At 34.1% G+C, this 17,578-nt stretch overlaps 1 protein-coding gene across 2 annotated transcripts in view; it reads right to left on the bottom strand.

Annotated features, from left to right (window-relative positions):
• The window catches only part of LOC106474886 (protein Wnt-11-like), a 25,723-nt gene extending 8,714 nt beyond the window's left edge, over positions 1–17,009 (bottom strand). The window contains exons 1-2 of one of the 2 annotated variants that reach the window (XM_022380146.1): positions 16,432–17,009; positions 1,825–2,063 (exon numbers count right to left, since the gene is read on the bottom strand). In XM_022380146.1, the coding sequence (XP_022235854.1) occupies positions 1,825–2,063; positions 16,432–16,505 (313 nt within the window). In that variant the 5' untranslated portion in view covers positions 16,506–17,009. Of the gene's footprint in view, positions 1–1,824; positions 2,064–12,764; positions 13,159–16,431 lie in introns of those variants that run through there. The other variant, XM_013935585.2, reaches the window with a different exon arrangement.
• Between the last annotated feature and the right edge of the window lie 569 nt (positions 17,010–17,578).

The following is a 17,578-nucleotide window of genomic DNA, read 5'->3' as shown; positions in this document are numbered from 1 at the left end:
AACAATGAAGATCTTGCACATAAACTCTGTACTTTAGAAATTCCTTCTACCCTTCGCAATGTCTTTATGCCACCAGTTGATTGTAACATGTGCCATAATTTGAAAAAAATTGAGAGAAAAAAGAACCTTTCACCAGAACAGTTTGAGAAAAAGTAAGTTGCTTGATAGTGTGACTCGTTCTCTCGAACTTTCGGGAATTGTCGGGAGATTACTAGATATAGGGTAGTCTGGTATATATAAGAGGGTGACAACGTGACGCAACAATGTGTGTGTAGGTAGTGAGTAATTGATCTGCAGTGAGAAAGTATTGTTGAAGTTAACGTTCGTTATAGGGTTTGTTTTAGCGCGAATGTTGAAATCAAGTGTATCGTGAAGTTATATTCAGAAATAATAAACCAGTTTTATTAAGTAAGGACTTGTGTCGCTAAAGTTTCGTCGGAACGAAGTTGCGGAAAGTTAATTAACAAACGGAGACGTAACAACACCATAAATTTATTGTTCCAATCAACATTTTAAAAAAGAACATATTATATATTTTAACACAAAGGTCAGACGGTTCCACTCAATATTTTGACACCATGAATTTATAGACTGTATTAAAAACTTAACGTCAAGAAACATTAATCAAAGGCTATTAGCAACAGAAGCAGCATTGTATATTTACTTTCTGATAATTTATCGGATTTTTTGAAATCCAAAAGAAGAAAATAACGGTATTAACATGAAAAAAGTTTCTATATTTTATATCTGTGAAATATATTTGCAACTTTACTAAGTAAAAATAGAAGCCCTTCAAAGTAACAATCGAATTTCTCATATTGCACTGTGAATGCTGAGTCTATAAACTATATCCAATTAATGTGGTGGCATGTAGCTGTCCTAATTAGGCAACTATTTTCACGCACAAGAATTATCTGCGCTATCATATTCAATTTTGAGCTGATGAAACAGAAGAAAGGCAGTTATTCAACAGCACCCACCCCCATTTCTTGAACCACTCTAATCGATTAGTGGGATCTCACCATAGCTCATAATGTACCAACATTTGCGGCAATGGGATGCGAATCACATAATTTCGGAACCACATTCTGGCACGTTAACCTGAGAGCCACACCCGGCATAATAGCTAAGGAATCAATATATATATTGCAACATACAGATGGTAACATAAAACGTGTAATCCCCCCCCATAAAGTATAATAATTCTGTTGTGTTCGTGTGAGATTTCATAACATTTGTAATATAAGATTGTTTCAGTGAACATGCAAATAAATAAAACTTAATCATGAAATAAGGTTTGTTGTGTGACTTGTAGTTTCGGTTTCGTTTTCCTCTTTTAGGAACTTGCTATGGCCTACTCTGTATATGTGAATCCAAAAATATAACATTGTAACCTACTGGTCGAATCTGAAATATGTAATTACAAGAAATGATAAAAAGTTATTATATTACAGAAAATATGATATCTTTAAAACACGTAACACGAAATATTTTACAAAATATCACTGTATGATAAGGTTACAACAATACACATAATTAAAATTAGTTCCAGCCTGTGTTAATATCTATGAAGTTACAACCACAGGTGGCAGAACATATTTAAATGTAGGGGGGCACCTTAATAGTTGTGTTAACCGTGACTATTGAATTCAAAACTGAAACCGCGACTTTCCATGATAGTTACACACAAGTCTCTATTCTCCATTTAAAGGGGTACTTCACTACCGGGTCAAAGTTGGGGCACGTGCCCCCAGTGCCCCTCCCACTGTTCCACCGCCTATGGTTACAACATTAAGTGGCAAAGAATATCACCAAGGCAAATACCTGAAGTTAAATCGTACGTTAACGTAGGTACAAAAGCTATCGAAGAACAGTTCCATCGCCTGTTAGCGAAGGTTTCTTGACAAGTTTTTATAGCAGCTCGAGCAGCACTAGCGACATAAGGCATCATTTCCAAGTTACGCCTGCAAAGCCGTTCCTGATTGCCTTGCAAGATATTCTCTCTTCGGATATGCGCACATTGGGATTTCTTTTTCCAAGTCATTCTAATTTTACCTATTGCTCTGTAAGAAATAGAACAAAAAATAAGAAGTAAATTATGGTACAGACAGATACTATACCTGCAAAAACAATTAATTTAAGGAACGTAATTATCATATAACTGTATTTTCGATTGTTTAAAATTTTCTTCATGAATTCTTTGGCGTTTATTCAATAAAATACATTTGAAAGACATTTCATAACTCAATATATCTTTTGTCCTGTTAATTCATATACATAAGTCTTCTTCCTGTAAGAAATATAAATGTTGATTAAACAGGGAAACGTCTTCGAGTTGTTTGTTGCTTACTCTTGAAACTGTAGTGGTTGTTAAAGATTCAACATAGCTCGTTATACTAACTGTTAATGTAAGTGAATTGGAAGTCACGAATGAAGTTAGTAGAAAATTCTGGAAAATCGTAAAAAAATCAATTGGTTCTTAAATTTATACACTGGTGTCTAATTAGAGACAAAATGTAAAAGATCAGTATCATATATAATAAAAATTATATGATAATTCCCAATAACTTGCTCACGAACACAATGATTCTGTGATTTATAAGAACTAATGAATGAAAACAAAGAAGAATATGTCATTCATACTATATCTACCATATGGGGTGCCAACGAGGCCTTTCGTTTAATACTAGGGCTCATTAGGATAACTAGGATACGATAAACATAGTAATAAAACAAGGTAAACAAAATACGATTTATATTAATAAGTAAACTGTTTCTTTTAGAATGGTCGATAAACAGACATGTAGTAATAAAATGAATATTTTTCAATATTATAAAAAAATTGTTTCATGTCAATAAATCTAATCTACAAATACACAGAGTCAGTCACAAAATATCACATACACGGGAACAGGTTATTCAAAAGGACATTTTGTTGTTATTTTATCTGTAGTTATAATGGTTATTATTTCGATGAATTTCATTGAAACTGTGACATATACGAAACCTTTTACACGTTAAGTAATTGAACTGTGGGAAAATGATTATTTCATATTAAAACACTTACGTAGAAATGGATATGTGTATGATGTGCCAGCCTTTCTTGGCGTCAACTAGCTTCTCTAACGACTATTATAGATACGATAACACGTCTCTAAAGTAAAACTTTTGTTATAAATGTTTCGTTAAAATTGCTAAATTATTTTTAAATATAACTATCTAATTAATGCAAGAACGGAATGGTTGTTTCGTGTTATTACTTTACTGTTTGTGCACGAGTATTTACCGTATTTCTAAAATTATGTAAGTGAAGAAATTAAAGTAGTATCAGAATTTCTGTTTCTTCTATTAGAGGGAGCAATAAAATAACTATTCCCAATTTACATTTGGCTAGAAAACGATTTGGTGGATTTTCTCTGATATGTATTAACTGGTTTGTTATCGTCAGTCATTAAGATAGACTGACGTACTTTGCCTTTTAATGAACCAACTATCTTCAGAAGCTTAAAAAAGAAAACATCCTGGATAGTATAAAGGTTTGTTCTACACTAATCTTACGTCAATACACTCTATTCTGATACCACAACATATGGTAAGTACAGGAATCATATTGAACTCCATACTACGCAATGGACCACATGGTAGATACTTAGTTGCAAGTTGCATGCAGACAGATACTGTGAGTCCTGGAATTTCTGATAACACACGCAGAAGGTTGGCTGGTAAACGGTTTTCCACGATGGAGTCAACTAAAAACAGTTTGTGTTAAATCGTGCATGTCAGCTACTGGTGTGCGTTTAGATAGAACTTACTGCATTTAACAAAGTTCTTCCGTACAAACTGAGATAGACACAGCTTGTGTTAGTTTTCAGCGAGTCTGTTCTGTTCTTAACACTTGACAAGAATGTCCTATAGAAGAAATCTTGGAGTGATAAACATTCCGTGAAACATATTTCATTTACGATTACTTTATCATGCATACAAGAGTTTTAATTATTTATTAAACTACACAATTCCACACACACACAATACAAGTTCGATATCCTTCGAACATCTCTCATCAGTTTGAAATGCCGAAGGACATTGATTTTAGACCTAATGTTACACGGGAAGAGAGTACTGGTAATCACTTTATCATATGGAACATCAAGTGGAAATAGCTCTCGAGATGTAAAATAAATACCTAGACAAGATATTTCAAAATAACTCGGTGAGCTTCTTCAACGTTAAAAAAAAAACTCGTTGAAAATGTTCATTAAGATATTCATTTAATATTTTATTCCATGCTATGTGTCTGAAATATTATGTACAACAGATTTGAGTTGAACCAGTTAGTTGTAGTGTAGGTGTATCTTTAAAAATCTACAGTTTAATCAGTGTGCAAGTTTGTGTCCGGTTCACCAATGCAAGTGATTGGTGACTCACAACGTGACTAACTGTAACTATTGTGTACCGGGTTTACTCACCATCTCCAATATTTCCCCCAGTTTTATTCTGCTGAAACATACACATAAATTAAATACTGTCAACTTAACTATAATATAAATAGGAAACTCAGAACGATGATGAGCTGTTTTCTATTCCTGGTATTGTTTTAGCATAATAATTACTATTGAAGCATGCTAAAACAGTATAATAGTCGTGATGCTTATTTTAAACTCTGATAATTATTAGTAGGGTAATCAAATTTATTGAAATGTATTACTTCCAGGTGTACTTAAATGATAATAACTCAAAGTGCAATTAAAGATAGCACTGCTTTAATAAATCATAAAGACTGATATGTTTACAATAAGAAGCAGCTTGCCATCTGAGACAGACTATTTTAAAATCGGTGATTTTCCAAGGGATGTCTCCACCGGCTATATTCTACATCAGAATTTCTAAGGTTCGATTCCGTGTCCGACAAAGTAATGACAAATAACTGGCTTACTATACGTAAATGTTGAATTAAAACTGTATGAATCAAAAGTTTGAAATATGATTATTATTATCGTGTAAAAATTTTAGAGCACAGTATACAAGAACTAGTTAATAAACATCTAAATCAAAAGCTGTTTTTATTTATTTTGACTTTTTTTATATTAGAAGTGACCCTAACAGACAAAATACTTGTTTGTTATGGATTTCGCGCAAAGCTACATGAGGGCTATCTGCGCTAGCTATCCCTAATTTTGCAGTGTAAGACTAGAGGGAAGGCAGCTAGTCATCACCACCCACCGCCAACTCTTGGGCTACTCTTTTACCAACGAATAGTGGGATTGACCGTCACATTATAACGCCCCCCCAACTGAAAGGGCGAGCATGTTTGGTGTGACGGGGATTCGAACCCGCGACCCGCAGATTGCGAGTCGAGCACCCTAACCACCTGGCCATGCCGGGCCTTTGCAGATAAAATAATTCATTGCAACGTTTAGTTAAAGGTTAATTATGAAGGTAATCTGACGATGGACTTTGGATCTGTCATTAGTCTGTTAACTCTCAGTAAACGGACGTACTGTTTTAATGTTACAAATAGAATATTGTCGAATCGTGCATTAGCAGTAATGTGTGATTTTCTACACATTTTATTCTAGCTTTGAAAAAAAATAACCATTAGAATTTAAAAAACGTTTGAACTTCATACATTGTAAGAAAACAGGCGTGATTGGAGTGTGATTCAAACAAACACGCCCCTTGTTATTAGCAAGTTAAGAATTCACACCTTTAAAGGTATAAATGTAGAGTAAATAAAAATTCTCATTCCAGTTATGTATGTGAATGTGTTTTACGAACACAACTGTTAGAAAACAATGTTGTTGTTTTTTTCCAAAAAGTGTATACACCTACAAATAAACTTTAATTCTGATAAAAGATTTACTGTACAGAATCACACACAAAAGTTGCAATAAATTTTAAAACAGAAGACCCAAAACATTTTAGGTCTTTTTGGAAATTCGTTACAAATTAAGCTTACAAGTTACACTTTTATCAAGTATGTCTTCTTAAAGACATGTTTTTTGGGTGTAGCTTTCCTTATTACTCACATCATAAAAATATAAATAATATAAATAAATTCCTATAGTTAAGACTTGTTAGGTTGTGACTCAGTCAGCGTAATAGCATGTATTTATTTACAAAAATATTTAATAAGTACAATGTTGAATTATATATTTATAGATATATAGTAATTAGCAAATGAAAATTAGGATGTAAATGTGAATGAAATTGAATATGACAGAGTGAAGCCTAACATACAGAAGTTATAATGTTTCGTGAGCTACTAGGCCTTAAAGTAGCAACTAATATATTTTTTATTTTTGAGTTGACTCTTAAGATAGTATTAGTGGATAAATCCAGGGGAAGTTATGATTTAAAGATCGATGTCTTGAAGCATATACAAATCTTGAAAGTTAAGATATAAGGATCTTCCATATCTTGAAACATATTTATGCATAATAGGGTAAAGGGACATATGTCATAAGGTTTTTATTTTCGTGTTTACGAAGTATTATTCTTACATTTCTTGAGAAGCATACTGACTAAAGAAAGAGAAACCGGTTTGGAAAATGTGGATTATTTTATTCAAACCTCATTTTTTTTCAGCATAGTGTAAAGTGTAAAAGAATCTTTGTAACTGTGGAGTTAAATTGTTTCTAAGTAGTTAAGAATGTCAAATAATTAGCTAGAGCTTGAAGAACTCTTAAAGAGCTTGACACCCAGAGATGAGATATTAATTGCTCAACTGAACAAGTCCATTAACATCAAAACACACGCTTGTAGCAATCGTCTTTTCCTGACGAATGTTAAGCTTGAGGAAATAATAAAATAAAATTACTTCATGTTGTCGAAAGTTAGACTCGATAAGCGCAAGATAATCGAAGTTATAATTACAAAACAATGGATTTATCAAAGTCTGTATGTTTGGACAAGATATTAATCGCATAAAAGTAAATGGTGTTTGTAAACTAGCTTTTAGAGTTTTGTTTGTTTGTTGTTAAGCACAAAGATTCACAATGACTGTTTGTGCTCTGCCCACCACGGGTATCAAAACCAGATTTTAGCGTTATAAGCACTCAGACTTACCACTGAGTCACCGAGAAACTAAAGTAAAATTCCTTGATTTTACATTCTAACTGGATATCTGGAAGTGCTACAACTAAGATTAGTTGATTAGTTAAATTAATTATTAATAATGAAGCTGCCAATTTTCTCGTCATTGTTACTGAACACGTGCTTAAAAAGAATTCTAGTGCTTTCCACGATTCGGTTCATTTTAAGGACAGACTGTATTACACCTCACTTTATTTTAAAAGCTTATGAAATTTTCCACCAGGAAAATTTGCTTGTTGTTATTAAGCAAAAAGCTGCACAATGGGTTATCTATTCATACTGTGCTCACCACAGAGATCAAATGCCAAATTTTAGCGTTCTAAGCTCTCAACTTTAAAAATGGGAATAAACGCCAATTTACTAAACACTTATGATGTTATACATTCACAGTGCTGAAGCGTTCTGTTTTCATTAGGCTTGGCATGGCCTGGTGGTTAGCACACTCTACTCGCAATCTGACAGTCGTGGGTTCGAATCCTAGTCACCGAATATGCTTGCTCTTTCAGCCGTAGTAAAGGATTAGTCCAAGAGTTGACGGTGGGTGGTGTTGACTAGCTGCCTTCCCTCTAGTGTATCACTGCTAAATTAAGGACGGCTAACGCACATAGCCCTTTGTGCAGCTTTACGTGAAATTCAAACCAAACCCAACAGTTTTTTGTTAACCTGCCATGTAAAAAAACTACTGGTGTATACGATTGTAACTGTTCATTATTTGAAAAAACTTTTATCTGTTGTAATAAAAAAAAGAATGATAGTAATTCTACTCCATAATATAGTTGCCATCATTAACCTTAACCCCGTCTATTTAAGTAGCAAAAAAAAAAAAAAAAACCCACACTAAATAGAAATGCAAGGGAAAAATTAATTCTCTCGTGGTTTGAAGGCGTTGTATGTCACTGACAGCGGATTTCACATACTAATATGAAAGTCAGTTCATCTTTATGAGAAGGGACGTGTCTTTTATACTTTTATGTTTCCTTCAATAGTACTGTTTATGTATATATATTTATTTATTTTGGTGTTTCTGTCGTATAAAATAATTACTAAACTCTGACATCTCGGTAAGGGTCGAGAAGTTGTTGTCGCCTTCACCTCTTCCCATTCCTCGAGGTACAAATACCTCCCACATGTTCTAAATTGTGAGCCCTGCGGTATGTTAACTTCACGTTCCTTCTTCATTTAAATGGTTTCGGAAGAAAGGAAATTACAGGTTGTTGTAAACGGGGTGTGAAACTATCGAACTGTTGAGAACAAATTCTGGAACAAAAATTCAGACGATTTTAGGTTGCTAGCCCAAAGAAAAATACTAATTGTTATGCTGTCCTTAGTGACGTTGTAGTAAATAGGTCAACGTTTTACTCTCCGAGAAGTTATTTTTTGTAATTCTTAAGAAGAATATGCATTACCAGACATTCAAATAATTGCAAGTCTATAAACAGTACTAAACCGAATTGGCAAATCGAAATTTTTTAAGAGTGTTTTTATATAGTATGATTGGAATACTATTATTGTATACTCTTCGAATTCTTGAAAATTCTTAATGGACTACATTACAAGAAGGTGGTGTTTAAATATGTAATAAACCTAACACTAATGTCTTATGAAAAGTATAATTGTAATCATTCTTTGCCGGCGTGAAAAGGCGAACATACCATAACAACTGTTATATCAAATGGCTTATATAGCGTTCTGACCACTATTGTGTTTGTTTTATTCTAGCCTGCCTGAAGAGCTCTGGATTGAGCGAAACGCGTCGTAGCAATCGATATGACAAATATAGTGTGGTTGGAATACTATTATTATACACTTTATTGAGCTCTTGAACTAAAGAAAAACAAACCGATAAAATCGTCAATCTTAAACTATAAAAGGCATGTATGGGAAGTGAGACTCAAACCTGAAGAACGACAAACACGTTCGGCTCAAAACAGCTATAAAGCATTTCGAACTGGAACATAGACTGTTCAAGTCGGTCGCTTGTTGATTACAGAATGTTTGCAGCAATAAAAGACTTGTCTACCATACTCGTTAGCGGACCGTTCTTTGAACAGCAAAATTGCCTTACCAAGCCCGTACTTTGTCACATATGTCAATGGTTGTAGCAAACAAAAAAACAAAAATGCCATTTCGTTTATTTGTAAACGCATGTCGTATCATATTAGTCCAGTTTTTGTGTTGGTGTGATAAAATTATGCGACTAAAATATTCCGATTATAAAATGGTTCTTACATTACTGGTAATTTTTGATAGGATGTATTTCAAAACATCGACACTAGCTGGAATATTTGTGTACAAGAATAACGGCAAGACTATCTAGGTCACACACATATATATATATATATGTGTGTGTGTGTTGAAAATGTCAAACTTTTTGTCTTTCTTTATTATAATATTGTTTATAATTCGAAATGAAGCTGGAGTCCTCATCTGAGCAACATTTTATACTCGAAACGTTAAATGACACCTTAGTGACACAAAAGACACGACTTTCGAATTAGATTGGATTCATATAAAATATGTGGGTATATGAAAAATTATGTCCTATCTTTATTTCATATTTTATGTCCCATTAACATCTAGCCGCAAGCACGTGAGGTGTATAAGTATTAATAAGTTAATCATTGTTTATCATCTTTTCTATATATAAAACCAGAACTAGCTACAAAGTCGTAAAACTCACTGAAATATTTTATTGACAAAGGCTTAAAAATGGTTTTTATAACATAAGTATATATATAGTAGTCAAGAGGCTGTTTTTGTTCTCATAGTTTAACTTTCACATAGACAATCTACTTTTAAAAATGAATGATTAGCTGATTATTGTTTTCTCAGTTGCATCTTTGTGGGCCCTGACATAATAATGCAGTTCAAAAATCAAAGACATTCCATGAAATAATCGCCCAGTGCAATTGCGCTATATTTAAAGTTTAGATTGAAATTTGGTACTCCTACCTGTGACACTGAAGAGCAAAAAAAAATTAAAATTAATGACAGATTTTAATTTTTCCAAGTTCTTTTATATATCTCCCATAATAAAAATTTCAATTAATACACCACGAATTTAATTAACAAATTAATACAAAAATAACTCATTGAAAATAGTCACAGCAGGAAAAGTTTAATTTTGTTTTCAAAATTTAAATTCAAATAATTAACCGTTATTCACATAAGGGTTAAAAAGATGTCATTTTTTTAAAGCAGAAAAATTTAACGGAGGAAGGGAAGACGGACCTAGGCCCCAGTCTTCTTGGGTCATTCATATAAGTACAGTATGGACCCTTGGTTGACTTACAAGTCTTAAAAGAGCATTAGAACAAATTTTTTTCATCAAAAGTAAACCAATAGAATGAATAAATACTGATGACCATTTCACTCTCTTTTTTATTGTTATGTATTTGCTTCACAAACACAGAAAATAAAGCTAAAATACTGTAGTATGTCGCATTTCTTACTTGTGTTTTTCGAAGTATAAATAAAGGTATATGAAGGGGAAAAGAGATGTAACAAATTTCATGCTATCGTGTGCCAAATATATTCTCACTAATGCTTCACATTCAATGTTACTTTCCTTCATCCTTAACTCTCAAATTACCTACCTGTTACATGCTGTTCACTACCAATGAGATATATATATTGAATCATATTGAGTAATTTTATATGCTTTATTTTTATTAATCTTAATAAGGCAAAGAGCAGATAAGTTACAGTTAATTTTCTGTGTAAAGTGAACAAGCAATAATTGTTAGGATCAAATATAACATTGAAGATATTTTTATTAAAATGTTTACTTATGACTCAAAGGACCCTGTTACAAAGAAAGTCATGGATCTACGAACAATTTGATGTATACATAGTTTAGACAAATGTGTTTAAAAGTCTATCAGTAATGCTAGGGATGACATTTTCCCCAGGAAGTCCTTTATATATATATATGTATAAATAAAGTCAATAATAATATGTGGCTTAATGTACTATGTGCAAAAGTTTAAGAAACAAAAGTAGATTGAAGTGTGAAAAGAATGGTTTGTGTGATGATTGCTTTTAACACCATTCAAACACAAATCTTGATTCAGTTCAAATGATGTAGCTGTCACAGTCGTAACAGCATTTTGGAAAGTAATATATGGCACGTTCGGCAATTCTAGATTAGAGTTAAAAATTAATATTATATTCTAAACCATCACTTTTTTGAAACGTTATAGATGCTGAATTTCGTTTCCCTGACGATGCTTCACTGCTGGTGCATATATTAGATTGAAAAGAGAGTTGTGTATAAAGTATATTTCAAGTATAATGAATATTTCAAACGTTATCCTATAGATGAAAAGACTGATTAAATACTTCAGCGTTTGTTACTTTATTAAAGTGAGCTGTACAAAAAAAGCAACTAAAGAATGATTTTTGTGGATGAGCACTTGAAGAAACTAGTCGCCCTCGGACCTTAATCATTATATTAGTCACTAGTGTGGCGAATTTTCCTAATAATTATCATTTGTCCAAATTTACGAATATAAACTATATGAAAAATGTAAAACTAACGCTGATTAAAAAATACTTTTACTTATTGATTGTTTGTTTGTTATGAATTTCGCGCAAAGCTACACGAGGGCTATCTGCGTTAGCCGTCCCTAATTTAGCAGGGAAGGCAGCTAGTCATCACCACCCACCCCAACTCTTGGGCTACTCTTTCACCAACGAATAATGGGATTGATCGTCACGTTATAACACCCCCACAACTGAAAGGGCGAGCATGTTTGGTGGGACGGGGATTCGAACCCGCGACCCTCAGATTGCGAGTCGAGCGCCCTAACTACATGGCCATGCCGGGCCTTTACTTTTTGATATTTTACCGAATAGGAGATATGTGTCGTCTGTCATTATCTGATTGTAAAAAAAGAACTCAACTTGTGTGGTTTAATAGTAAGGACAAGATTTCATGACAATACTCAAAACTACATTACTAAAAACAAACAAAGCTGTCCCTAATTTTGAACTAGGTTTTACTGACTAGAGGGAAGGAAGTTGGCCGGCAGCACCCGTTGCCCCATGAATAACGGGATTGACTGTTATTCATATAACGCGTTCCCAGCTGAGAATGTGGAGCGCATTTGGTAGTATCTCGTCCTGATAATCGGACACTTCGATTCGCTTCCTGACACGCTACCACTAACCTATGCCAGGCCATTTTAGTAAAGGTCATAAAGGTACATAGATAGAAGAGTTATTCTAACAATGTGTTATAATTTTTTTATTGACCATCTGCACATACAGTTCCTAATTTTGAACAGATAGACTAGGGAGAAGGCAACTCGTCGAAAGTACCCACCGTCAATTTTTGGGCTACTCTCGTCTCAACTAATACTGGGATTTGAACGTCACTTTTAAAGTACAACCATGGTCCCAAACTGAGGATCGCGTTTCTGTGGCAGTGGTATTCGAGACACGCTTTCATAAGTTCACAGTCTTGATACGCTAACCATTAGGCCACGTCCAGTACGTTCAGTAAATGAAATTAGCGAAACGTTCTACTTGTGTTACCATCATAATTTCTATTTTCCCTTCTTAGCAGTTTGTTTAAGTCAGTTTTTATATCGAAATGCCTTTAAAACATTTGAAACAAAAGCAACTTTTACAAATATCTATTAATATTCAAGCTAGTTAGATATACTCACTTTCAAAAACCGTCTAATATATGATGAGATCTTTATCATTAGTGGCCAGGCTTAGTGGTTAGTGTGTCAAGGATCCATAGCTCGCATCCTGTTCTCACAAAATTGCGTTCTGTACTTTGGAGCCACGGGTGCGTTATAAGGGTAGCTCGAAAGTTAATGATGTGTGCTGCTGAAAATTAGGGTCTGTTAACGAATATTCGAAAAAACTTCAGTATTAGCGTGGAGAGAATTTCCTTTGAGAAGACACTCGTTTTCATTACACGTGGTCGGAAACTTATCACGTATATTTTTCAAACATTGCTGTTTCTTTTTTATATATTCTGAATCTGTCCTATGGTAGAGTTTATATAAGGCTTCTGATTAAGACTAACGATACAAACAAATTAATTAATTAATTATTATAGTTCCAATATTTATGACAAACCTTTATTTTAAAGGTTTTTTATCCTCAATTATTTTAAACTTTGAATTTACAAAGGACACATAATATGCCGAAATTTCATCTATAAAATTATTTAGCAACTTCTTTAAAAAATAATTTACTTCATACAATTCTGTTTTAGTTTTATGAAAGAACAGTATTGGTTGACCACGATAACTAGCTACACAAATCTGGCCGGGTGGTTAGGGCGCTTGTTACACAATCTGAGAGTCGCAGGTTCGCACCGTCGCACCAAACATGCTCGCCCTTTCAGCCGTTGGGGCATTATAATGTGTCGGTCACTCCTACTATTCGTTGGTAAAAGAGTAGCCCAAGAGTTGGTGGTGGGTGGTGATGACTAGCTGCTTTCCTTCTAGTCTTTCACTGCTAAATTAGGGACGACTAGTGCAGATAATCCTCGTGTAGCTTTGTGCAAAATTCAAAACAAACAAACTACACAAATGACGTAAGGGAGGAAGAGGTCCATTAAGAACCCGACCCTCACAGGTCGCAACAACGATCTAAATCCCAATGATGGATCCAGAAATGACATAAGAAGGGTATGAAAGGCGCTGGTGCAAGATTATTCCAATGACGCTCCTTCTATTCTCTAACCCTTCTCACACAGTCGCATATGTCCCTTCCTTTATTCCGCAGCCATTCTCAATGTTATTTAATAGTTTTGCATAAAATAATAAATGATACAAGAACTGAAATGATTTCTGTTCAATAATGGTTGTGGTTACCATTACTTAAGACGTTTCTTACACGTTTTCTCCTCAGCGAATACACTGATAGCTGCTTTAAAGCAGAATTTTTTAACCCCGTTCATGGTCCAGTTCGGTCACTCCTTTGTTTACAACTGTCACTGTGATGATTAAAAACATCACGCAAGCTGAGCACATGTCTGAGAAAGTCGATAACAAGGAATTGTTCTACGATCAGAAACACTCTGACAGCGGATATTTGGGTGATTGCGACCTGGCTGCTAAACCAAAATATGTTGATCTCGAACTTTGTTAAGTCTTCTCTTTCAAATTCGTACTGCAAGTAAATTAATGCTCACAACTCAATCGGTTTTTTTGTCCAAAGCTAGTTCAAAAAATATTGAAAGTAGAGATGAAAATAAGAATGAGAGTTTTACTACTTTTTTGCCATTTCTATACCTTATTTGGCCGTTTTCTTTAATTTCATTATTAATATTTTCTTTATATATAAAACTTTCAAATTTTGCGATGGGTCTTTCAAGCCCCCATACGGCCCTGTATACAGAAAATGTCCCTTTTGCCTAAATTCTTATGTGCTGCTGACTTTTTGCTCTCTGGTAAGGAGTTCTACGTTACGTTACGGATGGCTATGCCTGAGACTTTACAGTTTCTGACATAGCAGCTTATCCGGCGTGTCGCATAAGGCACCGTTCATTAAAAATAACAAATACTCTGCTTGTCCCACCAATTCCCATGTCACTAATAACATTACATCTCTGGTGTAATTGAATTGCTTCTATCTATTTGTATTGATTTAATATTTCTATAGCTATATTTAACATAATTGGTTAGTACACCAGCCCTTTGGCTCTGTGGCAACTCACAAACCATAATTAGCTGAGAGAGGCAGATTACAACCAGCTACGATATTTTATATAGATTCTATCACGTGTTAAATTTTTGCATCACTAGGTATGAGATATGTGAGTACGAAATTTAGCCAGAAAGGAAGACATCATCGAGCTTGCTTCAGTACTGAAAGGTAGTTATTCATTTAAAAATTTTCTCCGCCCCCAAAATCATAAAACATTGTATCTCTATCATAGAAAACCCCCAGTTCTATTAACTTAACTGAACTACTGGGAAATAATATATAAAACCTAATGTGGGCTAATACGCTCGTATGACGACAAATTTGTAGATGTTACGCCCACTTGTGCTAGCCTGTTAACACATTTAGTTATGTATAATGGGAATTACGGAACTTTTTACATTTTTGTTAAACAAAGTTTAATCTAACAGGAAAAAAATCTAAGGGTACCAGTTCGAAGTTTCAGGATAAAGAAATGAAAGTTAAAAAAGTACTTTAAAACTATAAATATTTTATAAAACTTTAAACATTATAAAAATTAATTTTTTGCAAGAGCCAAATATTATAGAAACTATCGTGGATGAGCAATGCATAAGAAACTGTACAAAGTACTTGCTAAAAACAGAATAGATTATATTAGTCGATCAAATCCACGGTTCAACACTGTGTAATAAAGACTCAGAAAACAGTAACACATTTGTCTCGAATTGCATTTTCGTATAGTCTGTGTGCGTACGAAGACAAATGATCTGTCTCGCCGCATTAAGCTGTTGGATGTACCGACCAAAGTACATTCTTCAGCCCCTAGACCACCCCACCCCGACAACTAATAACGCTCTATGAGTATCATCAACCATCCCTGTGAGTGCTATCACAGGAAATGAACAAACTTTGCGGCTGTCCATCACATAAATATCAAGTTATGCTCAAAGTATTTTTTGTCAGTTGCAATAAACATCATGCATTGTGTGAAGTAGTACAAATCCCTAACCGTGCACGTGACCAAGAGATGCATATATTTTTATATATATATATACAAAGGTACGTACTTAGACAACTGTCAAATTGAACACCCAAAACGCGCTAGTAAAATACAAATTAATTTTAGAATTTTAAAGTTAAACTATACATGTGCATGCAGCTGTTTCAAATTTTATGTGAAATTCTTATATCCAGAATGTTTTATTTTGATTAGCTATAACTTATTAGCGGCTTTTTAAAAATGAAATATAGTGATAATAACGCTTCTCAAATGACGTGCGGGCGTGAACCCCCACCCCCTAAGCAATATTTTGATTACTAAACTGTAGTACATGTGAGAAACAAGAAAGTCTGATGAAGATAGTTCTTCCGGCGTATGGTTGTTAACCCGGAATTAAAGTTACAAAACTGTAAAATACGTGGTATCCTAATAGAAAAACGAATATAAGCTTACTACATCTTGATATTGGAAACCATGTAGATAAATTATGGAGAAATACTAAGATGGGCAATCATATTCATTATCCAATACATCTTCAAAGTACGTAAACTTATTGTGAATATCGTGGTTAATCTGATTCAATCAGTGAAAGGGAAACTATCAAAACAAAATCACCTAACTTATACCATATTATAACGTCAACTTTTAATAAACATAATAAATATAACATCTGAAAGATTACTTACAGCCACTGAATAGCGGTCACGTGAGATATGAGGAAAAATAACAAAAGGCAGACTTTAATTAGCCCTGTTTGCATATCGTCGGTATAAACGTTCTTTGTTAAAAAAGGCTACGTCATTAGTAACATTCCTGGATATAAAAAGTTTGCTTCAATGGTCAGAAACACGAGAAACGTTTATGTCCAAGAGAAACTTTTTTAAATATCAGTACTTAATAAGGCAACCCATGAGTGGTCAGAACGTGGACAACGGTAAAAAAGAAAAGGTAGCCAATTTTCTCTGACAAAAAAAAAAGAAAAACAAATTGCCTGTATACAGTATTAAGTGGTCACTTCCCTATTCGTCATCATGATCAGTTTATTTTACTCCACGAGCCTTCTTAATAGATCGTACTAATACCGCTAAAACAAGATAAAAGTGATAACATCCTGCCCCGACACAAACACTGGGCGTCCAGAAACTGAGGATCAACTATAGCGGCACCAATACAAATTAAGACCAATTGGTTTCCCCTCTGTGACAACACTCCATACTGCACCAAGGGTGTCTTGCACCTGCCAGGAGAGAGATAAGAGTCGAAATTGACACCATAGGTCTTTCCGACAATATACACTGTATATGAAAAGTCAACCCGCCACAGCAAATAGGCTGCTTCTTACTCAGCGGGAAGGCCAATTACAGCTTCCGGGGATTCACGTGCCCGGTTCGCGGTTATGTTGTGCTAGTATTGGTTTAAGTCAGCTGCGAGCGTTCTCTTTACTTCCACTTAACCAATCCGCTTCTACAATTACAGATCTGCCTCTTTCGCGCCATTGCGGCCCTTTCATATGCAATTAAATCTCACTGTAATCCTGCTAGTAGAATGAAATTAAAATTTATGTTAGACCAAAAACAGAAGGAAAAAAAGAAAAGCTGAATTGTTGACTGTCGCATTTATAACTTGAATCTCGTTGACAATGGACTAGATCGTTAATAAATACATTTGCTAATTATACTTGTTTGTGATGTATAAAAATAAGATAATTTAATTTTAGACATACAAAGAGCAATGAATTTTACCCTCTGCAAACGTTGTCACAAATATAGGAGAGACAAATAAAACTAGGTCATAAGAATTGTTTGTTTGTTTTGAATTTCGCGCAAAGCTACA

Source organism: Limulus polyphemus, unplaced genomic scaffold, assembly GCF_000517525.1.
Source record: "Limulus polyphemus unplaced genomic scaffold, Limulus_polyphemus-2.1.2 Scaffold143, whole genome shotgun sequence".
In the NCBI taxonomy this organism is placed as follows: domain Eukaryota; kingdom Metazoa; phylum Arthropoda; class Merostomata; order Xiphosura; family Limulidae; genus Limulus; species Limulus polyphemus.
Note: the sequence above shows the minus strand (reverse complement) of the source record. Positions and strands in the feature narration are given on the sequence as shown.